The sequence below is a fragment of the Piliocolobus tephrosceles genome, chromosome 8 (assembly GCF_002776525.5).
Source record: "Piliocolobus tephrosceles isolate RC106 chromosome 8, ASM277652v3, whole genome shotgun sequence".
NCBI lineage: Eukaryota > Metazoa > Chordata > Mammalia > Primates > Cercopithecidae > Piliocolobus > Piliocolobus tephrosceles.
This window is the reverse complement of record NC_045441.1, coordinates 117,113,316-117,135,961: the sequence shown is the minus strand read 5'-3', so window position 1 is coordinate 117,135,961 and position 22,646 is coordinate 117,113,316. Positions and strand designations below refer to the sequence as shown.

The following is a 22,646-nucleotide window of genomic DNA, read 5'->3' as shown; positions in this document are numbered from 1 at the left end:
TGAGGGACTGGAATAAGAGGGTGTCAAAGATGTCTGACAGCAATAGATAACGGGGTAACTCCCATAACACTGGAGGAGAGCCAGTTGTCTGACAGAAGATTAAGAGATTAGTCTTGGAAATTCTGGATTTTTAAGTATGGTACACATGGAGATCATTTCCAATCTGGTACACATGAAGATCATGTACATCTAAAAGTACATACCTCAAGACAGACAGATTTTGAAAAGAGAACAATCTAAGGCAATCTGGATTTGAAATAACTCACTAAATGATTTATAGCCCCATAACTTCCCAAATGTCTGCACTGATCAAGAAAAATGCCCAATTTTAAGTGCCTAAAATGAGCTGGGTTAGTTCATATAACAAATTTCAATGGCATGAAAACCACACAAAGACCACTGCTAGTTTACAAATGAGGCTCATCCCCAATATTTGCTCATTCAAAATAAATAGTAAAAGAGACATTAAAGGAATAGGCATATATTTTCAGGATAGTCTCTGGTAATAGGACAGTTTACAATGAGCGTCTACTGTCAGCACTGAAGCTTCAATGCACGCTGGCTTCTTGCAATTCCATCTTTTCCATCATTTTTGAAACTCCAGTTGTCCAAACAAATTCCAAGTTTAAATACAATGATTCGCATGGTGATAGAAATTCTGCAATTAAGGGACAGAAGCTATAGAAATGACTCATATGTCATTTTAAAAAACTGTATCACATGGATAAACCATATTGAGTCTCAACTTTAGATATTTTACAAGACAACTGGAGGGAAATCCCAATGAAGATCTCAGTTACTACCTTATTCTCCTGAAAGCAAAATGACTAGGGCAATGCAAACTGATCTCTAAGCATTAAGGAAAAAAAAATTATAAACACAGAAAAAGACTGCCCCTGTTATCAGAAGAGGACCACAGCCTAAGGACACCAGTCTCACCATCTTATTCACACAGTGAGAAAATCATTCTGGAGAACCAGAAAACATGTTAAAGTTATTACAAATTCCATTTCATGCTGAGCCCGTGAAGAAATTAACACAAAACTCTTTGCTGTGAATATTCCTTAGTCAAGATTTTAGTGAAAGAGGGCAGATGGTAAACAGGAGATGGGAAGGGAGTTCTACTAGGCAGTATGGCAACTGAGGGAGTTTCCAAAATGCTTCAAGGATACATACGTATTCTTCTACCACTCTCTCAATTAGAAACACACACACACACACCGTTTAGCACCAGCACATACTCATCTTCTGAAAGCGAAAGCCCTCATGCACATCTAATTAAATAACACTGAAATTCATGCAATGGGTTGAAAAGGCAATAAAGTCAGCAGAACCAACAAAGAAAGGGAAAAACACTCCTCATGATGTCAGATTAGTTGCACACTGATGCACTTCTCATAATCTCAGAACCAGGAATATATCATAACTGAAAAAGTAGTGCTATGATAGATTCTATATAAAAACAGTATTAAGCAAAATCAAACCATATACTTTACTGGCATCTGGACAAACATGAAATGCTACTATCATCCTAGATTCTCATAACTCAACTTTATGAGAGAAGGAAGGCAAGTAATGGCACCAGTTCACAAATTACAAAACAAAACCTCCAAGAGAAGTATGGGTAATTTAATTAAAGGCATTAATCCAGAATTAAATCTAGGAAGTGAATCCATTTCCAAAAACTAGGAAGGAGGTCATCAAAGCCAACAAAACACCTTAGCAGTTTACCTTCAATCTTATTTCTCTGCATTCTAGCAACTCCTCAAAATTGTCATATTATCGACTCCCTGAGAAGGTCAAATAATAGTCCAGGCAGAGAAGATGATTTTACCTCCACTATCTTTCTTAAGCTGTGACAGGCTGCCCTAATCAGCTTTCATGCACACAGGCACATAGACACACATGCTCCCTCGTGGTGCCTCTTAATCACCACGTGCCATGCTGAACAGCTGCAGAGGTCTGAAGGGAATTGGCAGAAATATGCAATGATGTGCTAGCCACTCCCCTGAGGCAGTAACTGCCCTGCCTGCTCCCAGAGGCCAGAGCACATGGGTGTTCACTGTGGCAAGTGATAGTCCCAGAAGACAGGCAAGTGGTTTCAGGTGGTGAGTGAGGAAAAGCAGTTTGCATCAGGAATGTTCCAGCCCAGCAGAACTGAGTTGCATCCTACTCACTACTCAGGGATACAATATTCATCATTTATACAATGTCACTCTGGGGAACAAAAATTGAGCTCAGCACAAATAGAATACAATCAACTCTGCTGCACAGGAACCAATAAAGGAGGCTTCTCTCACCAAGAGGGAACCTAATTGATTAAGAATTGACTCCATATCTGACACTGGAGGTCAGTCCTTTTATCCTGTGACAGAACACTTTACAATGGCCTGACATACAGTCCTTGAGAGCAGAGCCTGGGTCCAACCTTCCGAGACCATTCAGCAGCTACTGCAATAAGCTATGATCTATGGTCCCAGGGATGAAACAGAATCAGGGTTAGGGCAATATTCAAAGAAACCAGGTGAATGCCGTAATACATGCCACACAACTGGCTGCACACAAATCAGATATGTGCTGCCACTCCTTTCAATGTGATTTCAGATAAATTTCAATAGAAACCCAAACTTGTGAAGAAATTCTTTGGCTATCTATAAGCAATTGTTTATGAGCCAGTAAATGAGTGAAATGATATCAACTTGGTGGAATAAAGATGTTAGACATTTGATCAGAAAACAGGAGATCTAGAAATTGAAAGAAGCTTAAAGCCATCATTCGCACTCCACTTCACGAATGAATACAGCATGCTGTCAAGTTTTGTACAATGACAAATGAGCCTATTCTCTGAAGAAACCTGAGTAGATTTAATACTCATTTCAAGAATCCAGTTTGGTTTCTCTTCCTCAAAATTAGCAATTTTACCTTATGTCCAACTTCAAAATCTCTTACTATAATTATCATCCTAGTGACTATGATATACAATAAAAATGGCTGTATTTATAATTAAGATACACCATTTTGGTATTAGTACAAAAGTCAGAGCCTTATTAAACCTGTCACAAGGCCAGGTATGGTGGCCCATGCCTGTAATCCCAGCACTTTGGGAGGCCAAGGTGGGTGGATCACGAGGTTAGGAGTTCAAGACCAACCCGGCCAACATAGGGAAACCCCATCTCTACTAAAACTACAAAAATTAGCCAGCCATGGTGGCACGCGCCTGTAGTCCCAGCTACTTGCAAGGCTGAGGCAGGAGAATTCCTTGAATTCGGGAGGCAGAGGTTGTGGTGAGCCAAGATCACGCCACGGCACTCCAGCCTGGGCAACAGAGCGAGACTCCGTCTCAAGAAAACAAAAACAAAAACAAAACCTTTCCTTATCAGTGGTTCAGTTAAGGAAAGCTAATATGGCTTTAGTGTGCTATGGCCAGATTTAAAAAAAATGGTTTTGCCTTTCTGAAGTTACAATAAAAACTGACCCAAAATACATTTCTCCAAACTGAAACTAAGTGAGGAAACTAAATCCAAACTGAAACTAAGTGAGGAAAAGATGAATCACAGTACCTCCTTGAATAGCATTCTTTCAATTACTATCATAGGAACCATCCCATTCATGTTCTTTGTTGATCCAGGACATAAGAAACTACCCAGGACTCTTAGGGTTGGGACATGAGGAAAAATGAGGGGATGCTCAAAGGCTCACTATCAGATTCCCAGAATGCAAATTCTGTGGCCAGTCACAGGCTATTACGTTCTAACAAAGAACACAAAGAAATGAAATCTATGGCCTCCGAATTGTTACATTAGAAATACAAAGTCAACATGTGGCCGGGCATGATGGCTCATGCCTGTAATCCCAGCACTTTGGAAGGCTGAGGCGGATGGATCACCTTAGGTCAGGAGTTCGAGATCAGCCTGGCCAACATGGTGAAACTCCATCTCTACCAAAAAATACAAAAATTAGCCAGGCGTGGTGGTGCACACCTGTAGTCCCAGCTACTCAGGAGGCTGAGGTGGTAGAAATGCTTGAACTCAGGGGGCAGAGGTTGCACTGAGCTGAGATCACACCACTGCACTCCAGACTAGGCAACAGAGTAAGATCTTTTCTCCCAAAAAAAAAAAAAAAAAGTCATCAAGCTACACAAAATTCTGCACATGAACTAACAGGAAGCCATATACCCCTTCCTGAAAAAAAAAACTCTTACAAGGGACAGAAAACTCTGCCAGTCAGAAGAATAGAGGGAGCATTGATGCCACAGTGCATTACAACAGGCGTGCTCATAGTCCAGGTCATCCCCCTTCCCCTTATAGCCAGCCTATCCCTCAGAAGTAGCGGAAGCATGAAAACAGAGCAAGCTTCCCTCACTAGTAAATCCCATAGCCCTGAACATTTAATGAAGGTGGCTGGAGAGAACAAGAGAGTCAACTGAATGGAGCTCAGGGCAATATGCAATTATTAAAACTGGAATTGAGCCCGGACCCTGCTGTGAGACTACTGGCAATCAAACTGTGGTCAGGGCCCCAATTTTAAACCTCTCCCATTGGGTACCGTTTCTGACACATAAACACGCCTCTCTTCATATCAAAGTAATTCCACTTGACTTGATGGAGGAGTGTCATCTGCTGGTAAAGGGCCCGGCTTACAACAATTGCCTCCAAAAGATTAGCTTAAGCCCAACCACTTGCAAATATACTTCTGTCATCAATTTCTTACCTTCTTCCCAATAAGCTTTTTTCGAAGAAATTCCCGGGCCTCAAACATGTAAGGAATGTCATACAGGGGACGCAGTTTCTTGTTCTTATCCTAAAAGTAAAATAAAACATGACATCAGCAATGAACAAAATCAAATGAACACGTCCAACAGCACAAGATAAAGGAATGTGTCTGAAATTGGTTACCTCTTAGTATCGCAAATATTAAATGTTAAGACATATAATAAATGATTAAAAAGTATTTGGTTGAAATGCTTTATTGAGAATAGGGCTACCTTTTTCACACAACAGGCTCACAAATAAGAAATAACATGTTTGTAATCACCCAAACTGGAAACAAGTGCTCTTTAAAAGAGACACAGTAGCATAAACTGTATTACAGAAGAAGCTCAGTAAGTATTAGGACACTTCAAATATTTATAGATATTTTAAATCCAATTCTATTACTCAAAAAATCTTTATTGAGCACCTACCAACTGTTAGTTCCATACAAAGCATTCTATAAATACATGTATAATCCTGGACTCAAAAATTATGAAACTTAAAATAGGAATAGAAGAAATCCTACAGATACGAAATAGCAACACAAAGCAGTTTTTTTTTTTTTTCTTCTTTTTTTTTGAGACAGAGTCTTGCTCTGTTGACAGGCTGGAGAGCAAGGGCATGATCTTGGCTCACTGCAACCTCTGCCTCCTGGATTCAAGTAATTCTTGTGCCTTAGCCTCCAGAGTACTGGGGATTACAAGCATGTGCCACCACGCCCAGCTAATTTTTGTATTTTTAGTACAGATGGGGTTTCACCATATTGGCCAGGCTGGTCTCAAACTCCTGACCTCAAGTGACCCGCCTGCTTTGGCCTCCCACCTAAAGTGCTGGGATTACAGGCATGAGCCATCACACCTGGCCAACGGTTTTGATTAAGTGCTATGCTAATACATGTGATATAGACTAGGGACTAAACGCTGTAAGAGTTCAGGGAAGTGGAAAGAAGTAATCAGGAAATGTTTCATTGACAAGGTCAGATTTAATATGAGTTTGCAGGAGAGTAAAGAAATAGGAGGAAAATTAAAGTTGGAAAAAAGAGAAAAACCAAAAGAGGAGAGGCAGAAAGGAACAGTATGTCAACACATACACACTTACTTCATTATCTCATGGGCCCCAGATTCTTCCTAAAAGAGGTGGCTATTCTAAGCAATGTCATTTTTAGATGATATAAGAGGGTCTATCTAGATGAAGGTAACAGAAGTAGGAAAGGACAGGAGCCCAAGAGATAATGAGAACCACTTGAAGAAATGAATTAACGGGAACTGAAAATGGTGTAGAAAGGGAGGATAAAGGAGTAGGAATCCAATGTGGAGTCATGATGACATGTGTAAGTCAAGAGACTTTTGTCTTTGTATAAGAGATCTTGACTACACCAGTTGGTATACTTCACTTTAATGTTTCCCTCCCAGAAGCCTGTAAGTTCCAAGACAAAAAAGACCCATCCCTTGTTTTTCTGTAACTCCCCAGAACCAAGTACAGTACCTCCCTCATTAGTACGTACTCAATAATTACAGTTAGACTTAAGTAGCTCCAAAGAAACACGCAGACGGATACACAAAGATCAAATGTGGCACCTGGTATCTTCTGTCTGGCAAGGATTCTTAGGTATGATTGACTGCCATCACCAATTCTGCTTTACATCTTATGTTATACTTGGCTCCTTAAGAGATCTCTATTTGTAATTTATTTTTATAAAATATCCATAATCCTGTACATGTGTCCCTTGTGTTAACCAGCATTCCCCTAACCCAGGAATACATACAAAGTATGCTAGGAGAACAGGATTGCTTTGCAGAGTTGAGAATCTCCAGGAAAATATTTGCAAAAAGTATAGAAAGAAAGGAGAAAATCAAGGACCAACCCCTACCCTAGATGTACACAATTGATTCCACATCCTCTATGCTTATCCAACCTGGCCGAACCTTTGCCATCTATTATGCACCTGACAAAACAAGACACCTCTGTGTAGTCCAAACTGTACTCAAAGAAAATATTACATTTTTTCCTAAGTAGCCACTACTCTTAAGTAAAGAGCCTTCATCATTTTAATGCCCCATTTAAAAATCATCCTAAGGTCAATATTATGGTTAAGGGGATCTATGAAATAGATGTTTCCTCCTAGATGCAAACTGAGCCTCTATGCCTCCAGCACATAATACCAACATTTCAATTCATTGACTATGACCAAGAAAATCTCTTATGAGAATGCAGATAACACTTTCAGTGTCAAGGAAATTTGAGTTTCATATTCACTATCCAACTGTTTTCTACTTCCTGTTAAAAAAAAAAAGTGGGGGCAGAGGGCATAATTATCATCATTCCAGTGCTCTTCTAAAAAGTTAAGGTAGCTCCTTCTCCTAGATCATATGTGGAAGTCAACATACTCCAAACAGAAGCCTCTGGGGTGGCTGAGCTCTGATCAAGGCCCAGGTGTGTCATGACCACTGTCTAATGGGAAGAAAATGACCATGAACACGAGAATCTTTAGAGGAACAAAATAACATTGAGGTTTTCTTATAGAAAATAAAGAAAATGGGATGCGTAGAAATTGCCTGGGTTAGAGGAATGCTGGTTAACACAAGGGACACATGTACAGGATTATGGATATTTTATAAAAATAGATTACAAATTAGAGATCTCTTAAGGAGCCAAGTATAACATACAAGCCGTAAAGCAGAGTTGGTGATGGCACTCAATCATACCTAAGAATGCTTGCCAGACAGAAGATACCAGTTGCCAGTAATAAACAGGATTTTTAATAAAGACAAAATCAATGGTTATCAGAATCAGCCCTCAGGAATAAAGAAGTGTCAGCGTATTCATATTCACCAAGCAACAGTGGACATTCTATTTTCTGCGGGTAGCTACATGATTACTAAAGTGAACATTTTCAAAAATGAATTGAACAAAATAACAACACTGACCTTACAAAGCCTTATGATTTGCCTCAGAACCCAAAATCCTGCACCTTACCCTCTCTCTCTCTCTCTCTCTCTCTCTATATATATATATGTGGTTTTTTTTTTTTTAAAGATATAGGGTCTTACTATGTTCCTCAGGCTAGTCTTGAACTTCTGGCTTCAGGCAGTCCTCCCACCTCAGCCTCCTGAGGGGCTAGGACTACAGGCATGTGCCACTACACCTGTCTCCCTACATATTCTGAAACAGCATAGAGATAGACGGGAATGTCAGTTGGCTGTAATTCCAAAACTAGGAATAAAAGGTAAGAAACACTGTTCCAATGCGACTTCAAATGAAGATTATGGGATGAGGTACAACTAAATGTTTGAAAATGGCTGTCTAAATAAGAATCTTGCTTTTAAGACACTTCACAGGATAAAATACCCTCAAAAGAATGAAGGAAAATAAAGAGTGTATCAACAAACACCCCAACAAGAAACAGGGCACCTTCAGAGTCTGATTATATGTCTCTCATGAAGCTAGAAAGAACTAATAGCACAAGCAGAAAACAAGATACCACAGAATGATCTTGTTACTCTAACCCCTCAGAGCTAGTAGTTATTGACATCTGCAGACATCTTACAAGAGAGATATTAGAAGTCCCTGAGAAACCACAAAATAAAAGCAATTCCTGCAAATTACCAGGTATATAAAAGCATTTGAAATCTCCAAGAGGCAACTGAGGTATGGAATGTATTCTCAGAAAACAGGACTTTAGCTGAATCTTACCTGCTTAAAAAGAACTGTCTAGTTTAGATTCTAATTTACATGGAAACATTTTTTAAAAAATAAAAATAGGAAAAAGTGCTTGCTTTATAAACTCGTGGGCGGATAATATACAAACCAATAGGTGCTGTAATCACTGTTCATCCTGAGAAATGACATTGCATGTAGGCCCTGCAATGACTCACATTAGAGATGGAAGAGGTAACGTCAGTCATCTGTACCTCTTACCAGTTCGGGAAGGAGGCCCAATACCCACATCTCAGCATCTGAAGATATAGCTACCATTTTTTCAGGAAGGTATTTTTGGCTGGTTGCCAAAATTGGGAGTCTGGTCAATGTCCATTAGGAGGGAACGAAAGAGAACTTGAATCAAGTCCTTATTCACAACTCCCATTCAGGCCTAATTTTACCTAGCCCATTCTTAAACATTGTACCCACAAAACTAAATGACCTTGGGATACTGCAGGATTTTTATAAATGAGGGAGAAATGAAGGCAGAAAAAAGAATATAAATTTATTACCACTGATATACACTCAAAATGGTGAAGATGGTAAATTTTTTATGTATATTTGATCGCATTTTTTAAAGTGTAAAAAACAAAAAAAATTTAAGTCACAAATTATATATTTAAAAAAAGGTTGTAACGTGTGGCTTCATTAAAATTTTAAAAGTTCCGTACCAAAAGGACATAATGAATGAAGTGAAAAGTCAAAGAAAGCACTGACAGTGGGGATAAGTGAAATGGAAGAAAGAACATGGAGAGCAGGAGAGAGAACAGGGGTGCAGGGCCACAGCTTTAATGAGATCAGGGCAGGCCTCACTAAGATTACATTTTATCAAAAACTCAAAGAGGTATGGGATGCCCAGTCATCCGAAGAAAGGCAAAGATAACAGCCAATGCATGTTAGCAACAAAGGCACTACCACTGCAGCTAGAGCAGAATGCAGGAGGGGGAGGCAGCAGGAGATGAAGACACAGAGCTGACTTCACATTTGAAAGAATTATTTTGCCCTTTGTGTTGAGAACAGACACTGTGACAAGAAAAGGATGGAGCAGAGGAGACAAATTAGGAGATTATGATAGTAATCTGGGCAGGAAATCATGGGAGATTACATCAAGGCAGCAGCAGTGAGGAAGGCAAGAAGTGGTCAGAACTGGAAACATTCTGAAAGAAGACAGATGGAACGTTAGGAATGAAAGAAAAGGAGGAATCAAGAATGACTCCTTTTTTATCTGAGCAAATGGAAAGATGGCTGGGGTCATGAAATAAAATGGGGAGGATCACCAGTAGAATAGATGAAGGGAGAAGGGTAAGACCAGGAGACGTGCTAAGCTTCAGCTATTAGATACCTGAGTGGAGATGTTGAATGGGCAGTTGGGTATACAAACACGGAGTTTGGTCTGAACCAGCAAAACATGTTTGGGAGTTGTTGGCATATAGGTAGTATCTTCTAACATTAAAAGGTCATGAATATGCAACAGGAGACTGAGAATGAGCAACCAGTAAGCAGGGCGGGAGGAAAATACCAGAATGCTGTGTTCTGGAATCCAAGAAATGAAAACAAATGGACAAGAAGGAATCATCAACTGTGTCAAATGCCACAAACTAAGGCAAGCAAAATGGGAAGTAAGATTTGCACTTTGGATCTAGCTAAGTGTGGGTCATTGGTAGTTTGATGAGGATAGTTTTGGTAGAGCACTAGGGGTACAAGCCTGGGTGAAACTACAAATGGGTGCACAAGAGAATGGTAAGAAAAAAACCTGAGGACAGCAAGAATAGTTGATCCTTGAATGACATGGGTTTAAACTGTGCAGGTCCACTTATATGTGGATTTCCTCCTGCCCCTGCCATTCCTGTGACAGCAAGACCAACCTCTCCTGTTCTGGTCAACAGTAGGCAATTAATAGTTGAATTCTGGGGGGAATAAAAAGTTCTAGGGCTGGGCGCAGTGGCTCACACCTGTAATCCCAGAACTTCGGGAGGCCAAGGCAGGTAGATCACGAGGTCAGGAGATCGAGACCATCCTGGCTAACATGGTGAAACCCTGTCTCTACTAAAAATACAAAATTAGCTGGGCGTGGTGGTGGGTGCCTGTAGTCCCAGCTACTCAGGAGGCCGAGGCAGGAGAATGGTGTGAACCCGGGAGGCGGAGCCTGCAGTGAGCTGAGATAGCACCCACTGCACTCCAGCCTGGGCGACAGAGGGAGACTCCCTCTCAAAAAAAGAAAAAAGTTCTATATATGAATTTTTGACCATGTGGAGGCTGCCACTCCTAAATCCCACACTATTCAAGGGTCAACTGTATATACAGTCCTTTCAAAAGCTGTGTCATGAAGGAGTACGAAGAGACTATGGTGGCATGCGTCTTCCCTGGCAGGGAAGCGGCAGAGCGAAGATAAGGATTTTGTTTTTGATTTCAGATTGGAGAAATAACAGGCAATGGTCTAGTGGTGAGCAAAGAAGAGAGAGAAGAGAACTGCTAAAGCAATGTCCATGCCATGGACAGAATGGCTTTCCACAGAGCACCAGTAGTTCATCTGCAGGTGTATGGATGGATGCAGATTCCAGTAGGTGGGCGGACAGATGTGGTACTCAGAGCTGGTGGGGGTTCTCTTCTGATTACTTTGATTTACTCAGTAAATAACTAACAATAAGAAAAAGAGAAATAAACCCACAGATGAATTGGCAAAGGATATAAACAGGTATTTCACTAAAGAATTCCAAGTACACATTAAGTATGCAAAAAAGTATAACTTGATAATTGTCAGAAAAATGTAAATTGAGATACAGTACCTCTATCATATTGGCAAATATTTTAAAGAATGTGGGGAGACAGGAATGCCCCTTAACCACTGATGGGACTATAAAAAGTTTAAATACTTTGGTATGGTGCTATGTGGCACTGTTTGGTTAAAGGTGGTAACACACATACCTCTAACTACGAAATGCTACTTAAGGTAGGTACATGCCCCAGAAAATTCTCGTATGTGCAAGACAAGTGTAACAACATCCATATTAACACTGGATATAGTATAGTCAAGCAATGGAATACACAGTAGTTTTGCTGATTTAGAGCAACACAGCAAATGGACAGATTAAAAAAAACAAAATTGAGCTGGAAAAGCAAGTTGTAGACTGATACAGTAAAATCCCATATAAAAGGAGACTAAAAACAGATACAAACAATAGTATATTATTCATAGAGCTATGTAAGCAGCAAAAGAATAAAAATGCACAATAGTTACTGATGTGGAATGGGTGGGGAGAGAAAGAGAAAAGGAGAAGGGGAAAAAATGGGGTTGAGGACAAGTACACAGGGACTTTCAACTGTGTCTGTAATACACAACAGTAAAAAGGAAAAATACAAGGCTCTGAAGCACACAGGGAAGAATATCAAGGCTGAAAAAGGAACCCAGATGTTTGTTATGTTATTCTATAAACTTAGATTTCTTTTTTAAGACAAAAGTGTTGAGGGGAGAGAAAATCTCCAAAGCTTCTTTGATCACCCTTTCCCATTTCTCCCAATATTTCATGCTTTTATTCCTCTCTTCAGCAGAATAACTGGCCATTCTTTTCCTCATAAGAAATGCACTAAATTCCATTTATTTCCTCAAAAAAAAGGATACTCTTCCACAGATATATCCTTCTGTGAGGCAGTGGAAATAATTTAACTACAAATGTTCTATAGACAGGATCAAAATCAAGTTTGATTTTTATTTTTAAAAGGAGACTCAACTATAATATATGAATTAATGTGCCCAAGAGGAATTATACTCCATGACGATCTTAAAACTGATTGTTGAATTAAAATAAGAACTACAGACATGATCAGATTAAAATGGATAAGATTTCAAACAGTAAATAATGGACCAGTCCCAGTTGCCCTGCCACACATGCTATTTTAACAAACAAAGGCTGCAATTTCCATTTCAATTATAACTTAAAATAGGAGCATTACCACATGCCCTGGGCATATTTACAATTAAGGACCTTTCAATTCCCTTGGCATCCAGGAGACAGAACACACAGGGATAGCCACTGTTTTATGGTCCTTAACACATAGAGTAGCACATTTCTATAAAAGGCAGGTCTGATAACTAGAAGCTACAAGCTAGCAGCGGGAGGAAGGTTTAAAATTGTAACCACCTTGGCAGAATGGAAGGTATCTTTTATCTTCCTAAGGTACCTAACTATTCCTAAAGGACCATACACAGAAGCCTCACAGATCCAAACACCTCAAGTGTTGTTTCAAAGAAAAAGCAGCTTTATTTCCAACCAGCTCTATTTCATTCTCTCCACTCAAAATACCTCTTAAAAGTAAATACAGTCTATAACAGAGACATGATCTGAGCAAGTGTCAAATTCACAGCAATGCAATATATTTAGCATATCTTCCAGGAAGCAGAGAGAAATAGAAAACAATAGAAACGGAAATCAAACTTTTAAAAACACTGGAATCTACATGAGTGTACAGGTGTGAGGTTAGAAGGAGGTGATTATGAAGATAACTACCTCCCTTAAGTGTTTCATTGCTTGTGTAGGACCCTCCAATTTCTCAATCTTTCTGACAACCCTATTTGATTCTGCTGATCCCATCTTTAAGGCTCTATTAGCACGTGTGAAAAGCACCAGAACTTAAAGAATAATAATAGTTATAGATAACCCTATCAAATAGGCTTAATGCTAATAGCAGTCCTACCTGGTAAAGATCATGATCCCCCTTCTATCAGAAGGCAATTAAGGCTTACAGTTTAAGTAATTTGCCTGATGTCACATAACTAGTAATGGCAAAGCTGGGATTTTGATCCCAGGTACCCCAGAGGCTCATGGCTTGTGAGCCAGGCACTACAGCTCTTGGTTTTTGACTGCCAAAAGACAATCACCACCTGTCGGTGGTTGTCAGGTTTCAGTGTGCCTAAGAATCTCATGGGAGCTTATAACCCTGCAGACTATCAAGCCCACACCAGATAATCTGATTCAGTAGTTCTGGTGTGATTCCCACAAATGTGCTTTTTAATTTTTGTTCTTTAACACAGTCTCGCTATGTTGTTGCTCCTGGTGCAATGGCGTGACAAGGGCTCACTGCAGCCTTGACGTTCCAGGCTCACATGATCCTTCCACCTCAGCCTCCCAAGTAGCTGGGACTATAGGTATGCACCACCACACCCAGCTAATTATTTTAAATTTTTGTAGAGACAGGGTCTTGCTGTGTTACCAGGGCTGATATCAAATTCCTGGGTTCAAGTCATCCTCCCGCCTCAGCCTTTCAAAGAGCTAGGATTATAGGCATGAGCCACTGCATCTGGCCACATGAATTTTTAAATAAGTAGCAAGGAGGTCTCTGGGCCACAAAAATGTCTATATTTTAGGCACTTGGCCCCATGACTTTTAAATCAAAGGCAATAAAACAAAGAGGAGGTTAGAGTTTTATTAAAGGCCGAAAGCCACCCTGGGGAACTTGATTAATGCTAAAATAGTTCAATAAAAATAAAAGAAAAAGTAAGCAGGTTAATAACAATGGGAGAATTCAATACCCCTCCAACTTTTATACAAACAAGACACCAAGAAACATTGTAGTAACAGTGACGAAACAAAATTTCCAAATATTCCTTAGTTATAGCTACTGGAAGCCTGGGTGTGGGATCTGAGAATCCAACCAACCTGGCCATGACAGGAATGGCAAGAGTAGGCACGTCTTGTCTCCTTTCCTGCCCAAGTCCACAAAGCCACCCAGGGGTCTGGACCCACACTAGCCACGGTGATAGCAGAAAAGAAGAGGCAGTGGCAATTCTAAGAAACAGTCCTGGTTACAGATGTCTCCTGGCAACTTGCCAGTAGGAGAAGCAGCATTTCACAGGACCAAAAGTGGGAAGAAGTAAAGCAAATTTAGGCAGCCTCATGTCCTTAAAGAGACTGACCTGTTATCTCCAGTGCACAGTATATGATTATAACCACAGGAACCTGCACATCCTGAAATTAAGGTACCATTTTCAAGACCATCACGTAAGAAAAAAAATCGGCCTCTAAAGAGTGTTCTTCTACTCAATGACATTAGCCAACTAAGAGTATTTCAGAAGCACTTGCTATTTACTGCTCATACACAGTAAGGATGAGAGAGGAAAGAGGACAGAGAGAAGGATAGGGAGGAAATAACAGGAGCCAAGCATGAAGTCTTTGTTCCCCCAAGACCCTGTCAGGACTTTAAATAGCTTAAAGGCTCCAGGGGCTCCCAAACAATTATCCAAGTAGCAAACCATATGTGGTGCCTTCACTTAGCTACAAATACTACTACAAGGTGGGGGGGAGGGGAAGGTGAAATAAAAGAACAGCATCGCCCCTCACAAACCTAAATGTGAAAGGACATGAAGGCTCACAAGAAGGTGGGCCACCAGCCGCAAAGTGGCTCCCACACCCACTGAAGAAAATTGAAAACAAAAAAGATGCTGGGGTCCTGCCTCATCTTCCTCTCCCTGTGCAGGCATGGCTTTCAACATGTAACCGGACACAAACATCTCCCACCCTCGAAGTGCTCTGAAAGTAAAACTCTGCTCCAAGAGGGAATGAAGTCTGTGCTACTTTTTCTAGAGGAACAGTGAGGATTCAGCCAGTAAGCCTGGGATAATGAGGCAGAAAGGGCATCAAATTCTTCAAGAGAACAAGGCTTGAGTTCAGTTCTCCGGAAGGCAATGAGGAAAAGAGTTGCCCTCGACCTTGAAATCAAACGTTCCCTGAATATTTCATGGCAACCAAATGACTAAGAGCAGCAGCTTGATGCTGATCTATTGGGCTCTTGACAGTGATTGTGGCCCAACCACTGGCCTCCTACTTGGTGGCTTGCCTCGGTTTCCTCTTAAGAATCAGCAAAACAGCCCAGGCACGGTGGCTCATGCCTGTAATCCCAGCACCTATTGGGAGGCTGAGGTGGGTGGATCACCTGAGGTCAGGAGTTCAAGACCAGCCTGACCAACACGGTGAAACCCTGTCTCTACTAAAAATACAAACTAGCCCAGCATGGTGGCATGCATGTGTAATCCCAGCTACATGGGAGGCTGAGATAGGAGAATCGCTTGAACCCAGGAGGTGGAGGATGGGGTGAGCTGAGATCATGCCAATGCACTCCAGCCTGGGTGACAGACTGAGACTCCATAGCAAAAAAAAGAAAAAAAGAAAAAAAAAAAAGACTCAGCAAAATAAAACTTATCTGGACTTACTTATGACTTTGTGGTGAAAACCAAGCAAAATTATTTCAAAACTGTAAAAAATCAGAAACAGGCTAATTAGTACAAATTAAGGCAAGTCTAAGTTCACACTCAAGGAACATTTTGGCAAATATAAACTCCGTGAGAAAACCAAATCTATACTTTTACTGCTGCTAAGAAGCAAAGCTACTTAGCTAAGTTTTACGGCATCTAACATGGATGTTAACAAGAGCAAAAATGTCAAGGGACAGAAGATGAGATAAGCCAAAGTTACAGCACTAATCACTTTCTGCCTTGTATTATTGTAATTTAATTACTTCATACAGGTCTTAGAGTCTCTGCCAGACTACATGAGGGAAGATCCATGAAAGAGGAAAAAAGCTGTTCATGGTACCTAGAAAGTGCCCAGCATAGTGCCACATTCCTAGAAATATCAAAATACTGAGGGAATATAATGGAGAATTCAGAAAGACCTATCTAAAAAATTTATTTTTGACAACTCAAACTCTATTTCTTGTGATTATGGGATTTAATAAATCTGGTTAGTAAGTCTCAAAGTGAACTTTAAAGCGGGGGCAGCTGTATCACTGCAGCTTCATACCATCGTTAGCAAATGCATAGAATGAAGGGTGCTCATACTACACTAGTTGAATACAAACTGTTCCTCAACCTTCTGGCTACTATTACTAAATATGATTTTATACTATACAAAGATAAGTCCGTTAATGAATAAAAATTATAAAAATTTAACTAGATATCTCCTTGTACAACTGCAAAACCTAGACCCTTTGTAATCGCTAATGAAAAAGTACTACTCTGGGCAGCCTGTGTCTAATGTTAGAGAAAACCCGAATTTACAAAATCCAAATAATCACTATGCTCTCTTTTGACCTGGCTAAGACTTTAAAACAATTTTCTATTCTCTCTACACCTAACAAGTTTGACATAATGAATTATATTACTTATGATCCTGAAAAAACACACCCTCAATTTATTATTAGCTAAGTTAGCAGAAATCCTCACAGAACACATATAATACCAGTCAGAGGTCAAGTAAAGCTGAACTGATACACTAAAAATATTTCAAGTGTGACAGTTCAACGCTAAAATAAATATGATAGTAAACTACCATATAAAGAGGAATATTTTCCTAATTTGGAATCAAAAGAACTAGCTTCCTCAAAAAAACTCATGAAGTTGAGATTAACCCTAAGTAAACACGGTTGCTGGGGTTGGTATATTTTGAGGTTAAACTGGAAGAAAAGAAGGAAAGGGTAGTGAAAGATCATAGAGCTCTTCTTTTGTTCTGGAAAGACTCGTCTGCAGCAATACAGGCATGAAGTTTTGGTGAATGATATGTACTCTTTGTGTGCTGTTTAAATGAGCAAGCAGAGCTGAGAAGAAATAAAATATAATTAGTGTCTCTGTAGAAGAGCCTCTTTCTACCTAGCTAATAGTTGTGAAGATCAACTAGAAACATGAATGAACATTAAAAGCGGGAAATTCCTTAATTGGAAATGACATTTAAAAAAATCTACAAATAAGAAGACAGAATTTAAAAGCAGTAGAGGAAAACGAGCAGAGAGAAAGAAGCCTTCAAAGACAAAAGTAGGCCTGAAGGTTTTCAAGGTAATGGAAACCGGTACGGTAACTGGTGGGAGCAGGGACCAGTATATCACAACTGGCTATGCCCTTCTGGCACTACTTTCCTTTTCATTGGAAGCTCATAATTAACCAGTTGGCCCCAGATCATGTTTTCTAGTAATGGAGAAATCTTCTCCCACATTTCTTACTGTTCATACCCAGGCTAAAAATGGAGAGCCAATGCCCTCAGTAGAGACAACCCCGTTACTTAAAGTACAGGCACCAAGCCAGATGAAACCCATCCAGCACAGGGATGTGCCACAAACCCTCCCACAGTTATAGAAGAGGGGAAAAGACCAGGAGGAAAAGAAAATAAATCTCTGACAACAGGAAACCAATTTTCTCTGTAACAGACAGCAGGAGCGGGTGAGCCCATTCAGAGGATAATATCATTTTGTTAGAAAAATGCTTCTTTGTGAATGTCTTCCTTTCTTCATCATATTAAAAAACATAATTATTATTAAAGTTTCTTCCTGGAAGAACACAGAAGGGAAAATGAGGCTGAATAGACACCATTATTTAGCCGGTACCAGTGGAACCTTCGATTGAGCCAGATTTCCAGTCATATTTGTGCAATGAATTGTTGTGCATTTCAAAACACAAGACTGAATTATGTAAGTGCACACAGAAAGGTCTCCCTTTTAGACACTGGGTTTCTGCTTGGTTGCTGCATCTCTTCAAGGTCTAAATCAGGATGCCAAGCCTAGTGCCACATATTTTACCCACTAAATTCAAAGTATTCTAAGCCTGTGCATAAATATTCAGTAAAATGAGGCCTGTACCTTTTCAGGACAGGTATCAGTCTAACCTTACAGAAGGAAGATGACTTTCTTTTACTGTACAGTCTACTTGACATCAATCAGAAAACTTCAACATTTATCACCCACTACTACCATGGAGAAATATGGGCAAATAAACTTAAAAGAACTATGAACAGCACAGACATGTAGATGCAATACCCAGCTGGTGTAGCAATTTCATTATATATATATATAGCTTGCCTTGCCCTACTGTGTGAAGGGACCATTTACAAACTTGAAGCCACACTCAGGAATTTGTTGGGGTTCTTTTCTCCAGCTGGTTGCACCTAGTGAACAGGCAGGCAAGTCACAGCACACAGAACAGTCAGGTGAGGATAGAGGGGAGGAGGGCAAGAATGGGGAACTTCTCCATCTATAACTGCGGTTGCTGTTCACAGCTGTTCCGTCTGTGGGGAATGACATGGGACGTGAGACTGATGCCTTGATCTGTGAGAATACAGTTTTATCTCCTCCTTCCAATGTCACCCTAAATACCCTTGTCCTTCCAGCCATAAAAGAACTGAAATGGTGCCTATTTAACAAAGTTTTTATGTCAATCCTATCGCCATCGCATTGTGACAATGACACCCTTACCTTTCCTACTGCTGGCACCCTAACTCCCTGAACACAAAGGGTTGGCACCACTCTAAATTTCTACAATTCATTAAAAAACAAAACAAACACCACTAACTATTTGAGTGGTGCTATGTGCTTGCACGTTAAACATATTAATTCTAATCCTCACAATAGCAAAAAAAGCTGGAATTATGATGGCTTTACTTCACAGAGACCTGAGAAGTTAGGTGCCCAGAGAAATAACATGCCCAATATCACATATGTCAGAGCAAAAAGCTCCCACAAAGATCTGTCTGCCCCAGAAACCATCACAGTTTCTATCATCTGCTTCCCAGTTGCTGTGGTAGCAAGAACTGGCAGATTACCCACTGGCTTTTCACTCACTACACACAATGTCCCCTAGACCTGAAAAGGTCAATTAATTTCAACACGTAATACATGCTTGCCCACCCTGGGAAGCTCACCAAACAGGAAAAAGTTGGATCTAGTAGTTATGCCAGTTACGAAGCTATTGTCATGCAGTTTCAAAACTGATCATTCTAAACTTTTCCTTGGTGACGCTGGGGCAGGGAACCTGCAAACTCTGTTTCTGCCTTGCCAGCTGGCTTCCTTAGGCTCTGCCAATAGGGGGTGCCAGAGGGAGCTGGGACAGGAAGAAGGGGCAGATCTTTCCTATTCCTGCCAGTGGCTCCAGAGCACAACTTCTTCCTCCCAGCAATGGCAGCTTGTTCCAGTAGCAGCAAGCGAGTTCAGCTTGCTGTTTTCCCAACACTCCTAGAAATAGGTTATCACACCTCCTCAGATTCACAAGAACCAATCAACTGGCAGCACTCCTGGGAGGTCTGGGTCCCAAGATCTTGGAGTCCCAGTCCTAGTCTCCAAGCTTAGAGACACAAGCATCAGTTAACAGCAGTCTATGTCCCCAGCTTCACAGTCTCCCTCTAAATTTCAATGTTTTTATATGTTTTCTTTTCTTATCCCCCCAACCTTAGAGGGTAGGAGGTACATCTTGTAGTTATTACCTCCATGCTACCCTTAGGGTTCTTTTTTTCACCTTGTTAGTATTCCCACATCTAGAATCATTTCTTACATTATGATCTCTCTGTTAAAATAACTGGCGTGCTTTCTGTCTCCTTGCTGGATCCTGACACCGTAGCTAAAAGCACCCTCTCTTGCAGGTCACAACTGGACAAAGAAAAGTGACCATCAGATAGCAGCAGTCCACCTCTCTTGATAAATAACACTCTGCAGAGAAAATTCCCTCTTACCTATTCCATACCACCAGCTTCACCCTGCCTGCCCCCACATACCATGACCACCTACACTGTGCAAATATGCACAAAAGATCCAATAAAAAAGGAACTAGTACTCATAAAGAGCTTCCACAGTTAAAATATGTGATGACCGATAAATGCTTACAAGATTCAACAACCGGTAACACAAAGAGAAGACTTTCAAGTCACAGTACGTGTCTAATCCATGGAATGTGCAAGATATAAAAATTACACAAGAGAACAAAATAACCTATAATTTTTTCTACCTATAATATGCTGTTGAACACTCTGATGGATAGTGAATCATTTTGTGGTTTTCAAGCCCAACCACAGGAAAGCTGCATTCATGGCTTTGTAAATTGCAATCGTGATAGAAATGGAAGACTAAAGTTAGCTTAAATGTGTCAGCGTGGTTACTATGTTGCATAAAATGGTATGTAAATAAAGTAAGGGTTAAAGGAGATGACAAATCACGGGAGGCCCAAAATACCAGCAAAATGTCATTTTTCTACTATAGCAAGATGAAAAAAATCCCAGATTTGTTATCACATATTTTATCATGCAATGTTTCTGAATGAAGTCTAGGAACTTCTCTTAAGCCAGCTGTCAAAAATAAGTGGAGCTGGGTGCATACCCAGGGCTAGGAGAAGGGGAAAAGGGAAACTACTCTTTAATGGGGACAGAGTTTCAGTTTTGTAAGATGAAAATGTTCTATAGGTATGTTTCACAATAATGTGAATATACTTAACATTTCTGAGCAGTAAATAAAAATGGTAAAGATGGTAAATTTTATGTTATATATGTGTTACCACAATTTAAAAAAAAAAAAGTAATGCTGGGCATGGTGGCTCATGCCTTTAATCCCAGCAGTTTGTGAAGCCAAGGCACGTGAATCACTTGAGCCCAAGAGTTAGAGACCAGCCTCGGCGAAAGAGTGAGACTCTGTCTCTGCAAAAAATAAAAACAAAAATAGTTGGGTGTGGTGGCATGTGCCTGTAGTTATAGCTGTCTGAGAGGCTGAGGTAGGAGAACTGCTTGAGCCCAGGAGGTTGAAAGCCCAGGGAGTGGAGATAGCACCACTGCACTCCAGCCTGGGGACAGAGTGAGACTCTGCCTCAAAAAAAAAAAAAAACAAAAAAGAAAAAAGAAAAAGAAAGGTAAAGCTAATTTCACTCAGTACTCTGCTGATCTCTTTCATCTGGAGAAGCATCAGGAACGCTATCAAATTCAATTTTCACATTAATATAAGAATATTCAGATATAAAACACTGATCTTTGGTTAACTGCAAAGATACTTAGTTACTATTTAACAATCAAGCATGCTAGCCCAGTTCTGCTCCTGACAACTATATCCCAAACTGCTTGCTGAACAAGCTCCACGAATGGATCTTATGGTCCTCTTTTGATGTTGTTTCTCCTGCCTAGATGTGACTGCCACAGCAGTGTGAAATATTTTGTTGACTCAGATGCCAAATATTCTTCAAGACATGCTCGAATGCTGCTTACCGACTCCAGGAAGCCTTCTGTGGATTTTCTAATAAAATATCCTGTATTCTCATAATACATCTAACCCAACTCAGTATGTATGCATCTGACATCCCACAGGTGATTACAAGCTACCTGAAATTAAAAACAGCATCTCGTTCACCTTTTTGATACCACTATGCTCATTTAACCCTCAAAGCAATTCAAAAGAGTCAGCAAATATTACCTATATTTTCACTTATGAAGAAAAAAGAGGCTCAAAGAAATTGGGAGACCCTTGGCCACACCACTAAAAATAGCAGGAGCAAAAGTTGAACTCGAATTTAACTAATTCCAAAATCCATGGCCAACGGATGCTATCACAGGGCATCAAACAATATTATGATTCCTCTCTAACAGCTTAGACTTTGAGCAGCTTAGACTTCCTCTCTAACAACTTAGTCCTTTTCCTCTCCCCCAAGCACTCAGCTCCTTGTCCTAGAAGAGCAGATTGTGTGTAAGGAGAAGGGAAGCCAGGGAGCCTGAGCATCCCCCACACAGCACCACCCTCTACTCCAGAGATATGTACAAGGTGACCTCCTCACCCGAACCCAAACTCTGCCTCACCACTCGATGACAAGGATGCTGGGCGGCTCCAAACAAATGTTGCTGAATGCGAGAAATCTCTCCAGGGTCACTGCTAATGAGAAGCCAGAACATCACGCCACTTAGCTACAGAATGTTCACCTAATAAATCTTATAGATTTGAACAAAACCCAAGACCAGGAGGTTATAAGAAAAAACAAACAAACAATTCAGAACCACCAGCCTAACAACCTACGTCACCACCTCTATATTTCTAAATATATGAGGTTTGACATTGAAACTAATTAGAAATAAAAGGCTGTAATTTAAAAACACAAATATTTCTTTCTGAATGGTTTAATGGTAATACATGGCCACCACTATTTCTTTTGAGGATACTCCTCTTTTTCCCTTGATTTAGTTCTATTCAGCTAATTTTGATCCAATAAAAGTGCACAGCAAAGGACGAAGGATCAGCAACCTAAACAAAATGAGGATCCAGAGAAACACATTCTACCTCGGCAAATGAATCAGCATGCTATTAGGCCCGAAAGAACTATTGTGGCCATGTAACAAGTTGAAGATGAGGCTTTAGGGAGAACCAACCTGCATGCCTTTTAATTGCAGTGTGCTGGATTTCCTTAAAAGCAGATACGTGTCT

At 40.3% G+C, this 22,646-nt stretch overlaps 1 protein-coding gene across 1 annotated transcript in view; it reads right to left on the bottom strand.

The window, feature by feature from the left end:
* Positions 1–22,646, bottom strand: part of SND1 (staphylococcal nuclease and tudor domain containing 1) — a 438,355-nt gene that overhangs the window by 278,643 nt on the left and 137,066 nt on the right. The window contains exon 11 of the mRNA XM_026454383.2: positions 4,711–4,800. Coding sequence (XP_026310168.1) covers positions 4,711–4,800 — 90 coding nt within the window. The remainder of the gene's footprint in view (positions 1–4,710; positions 4,801–22,646) is intronic.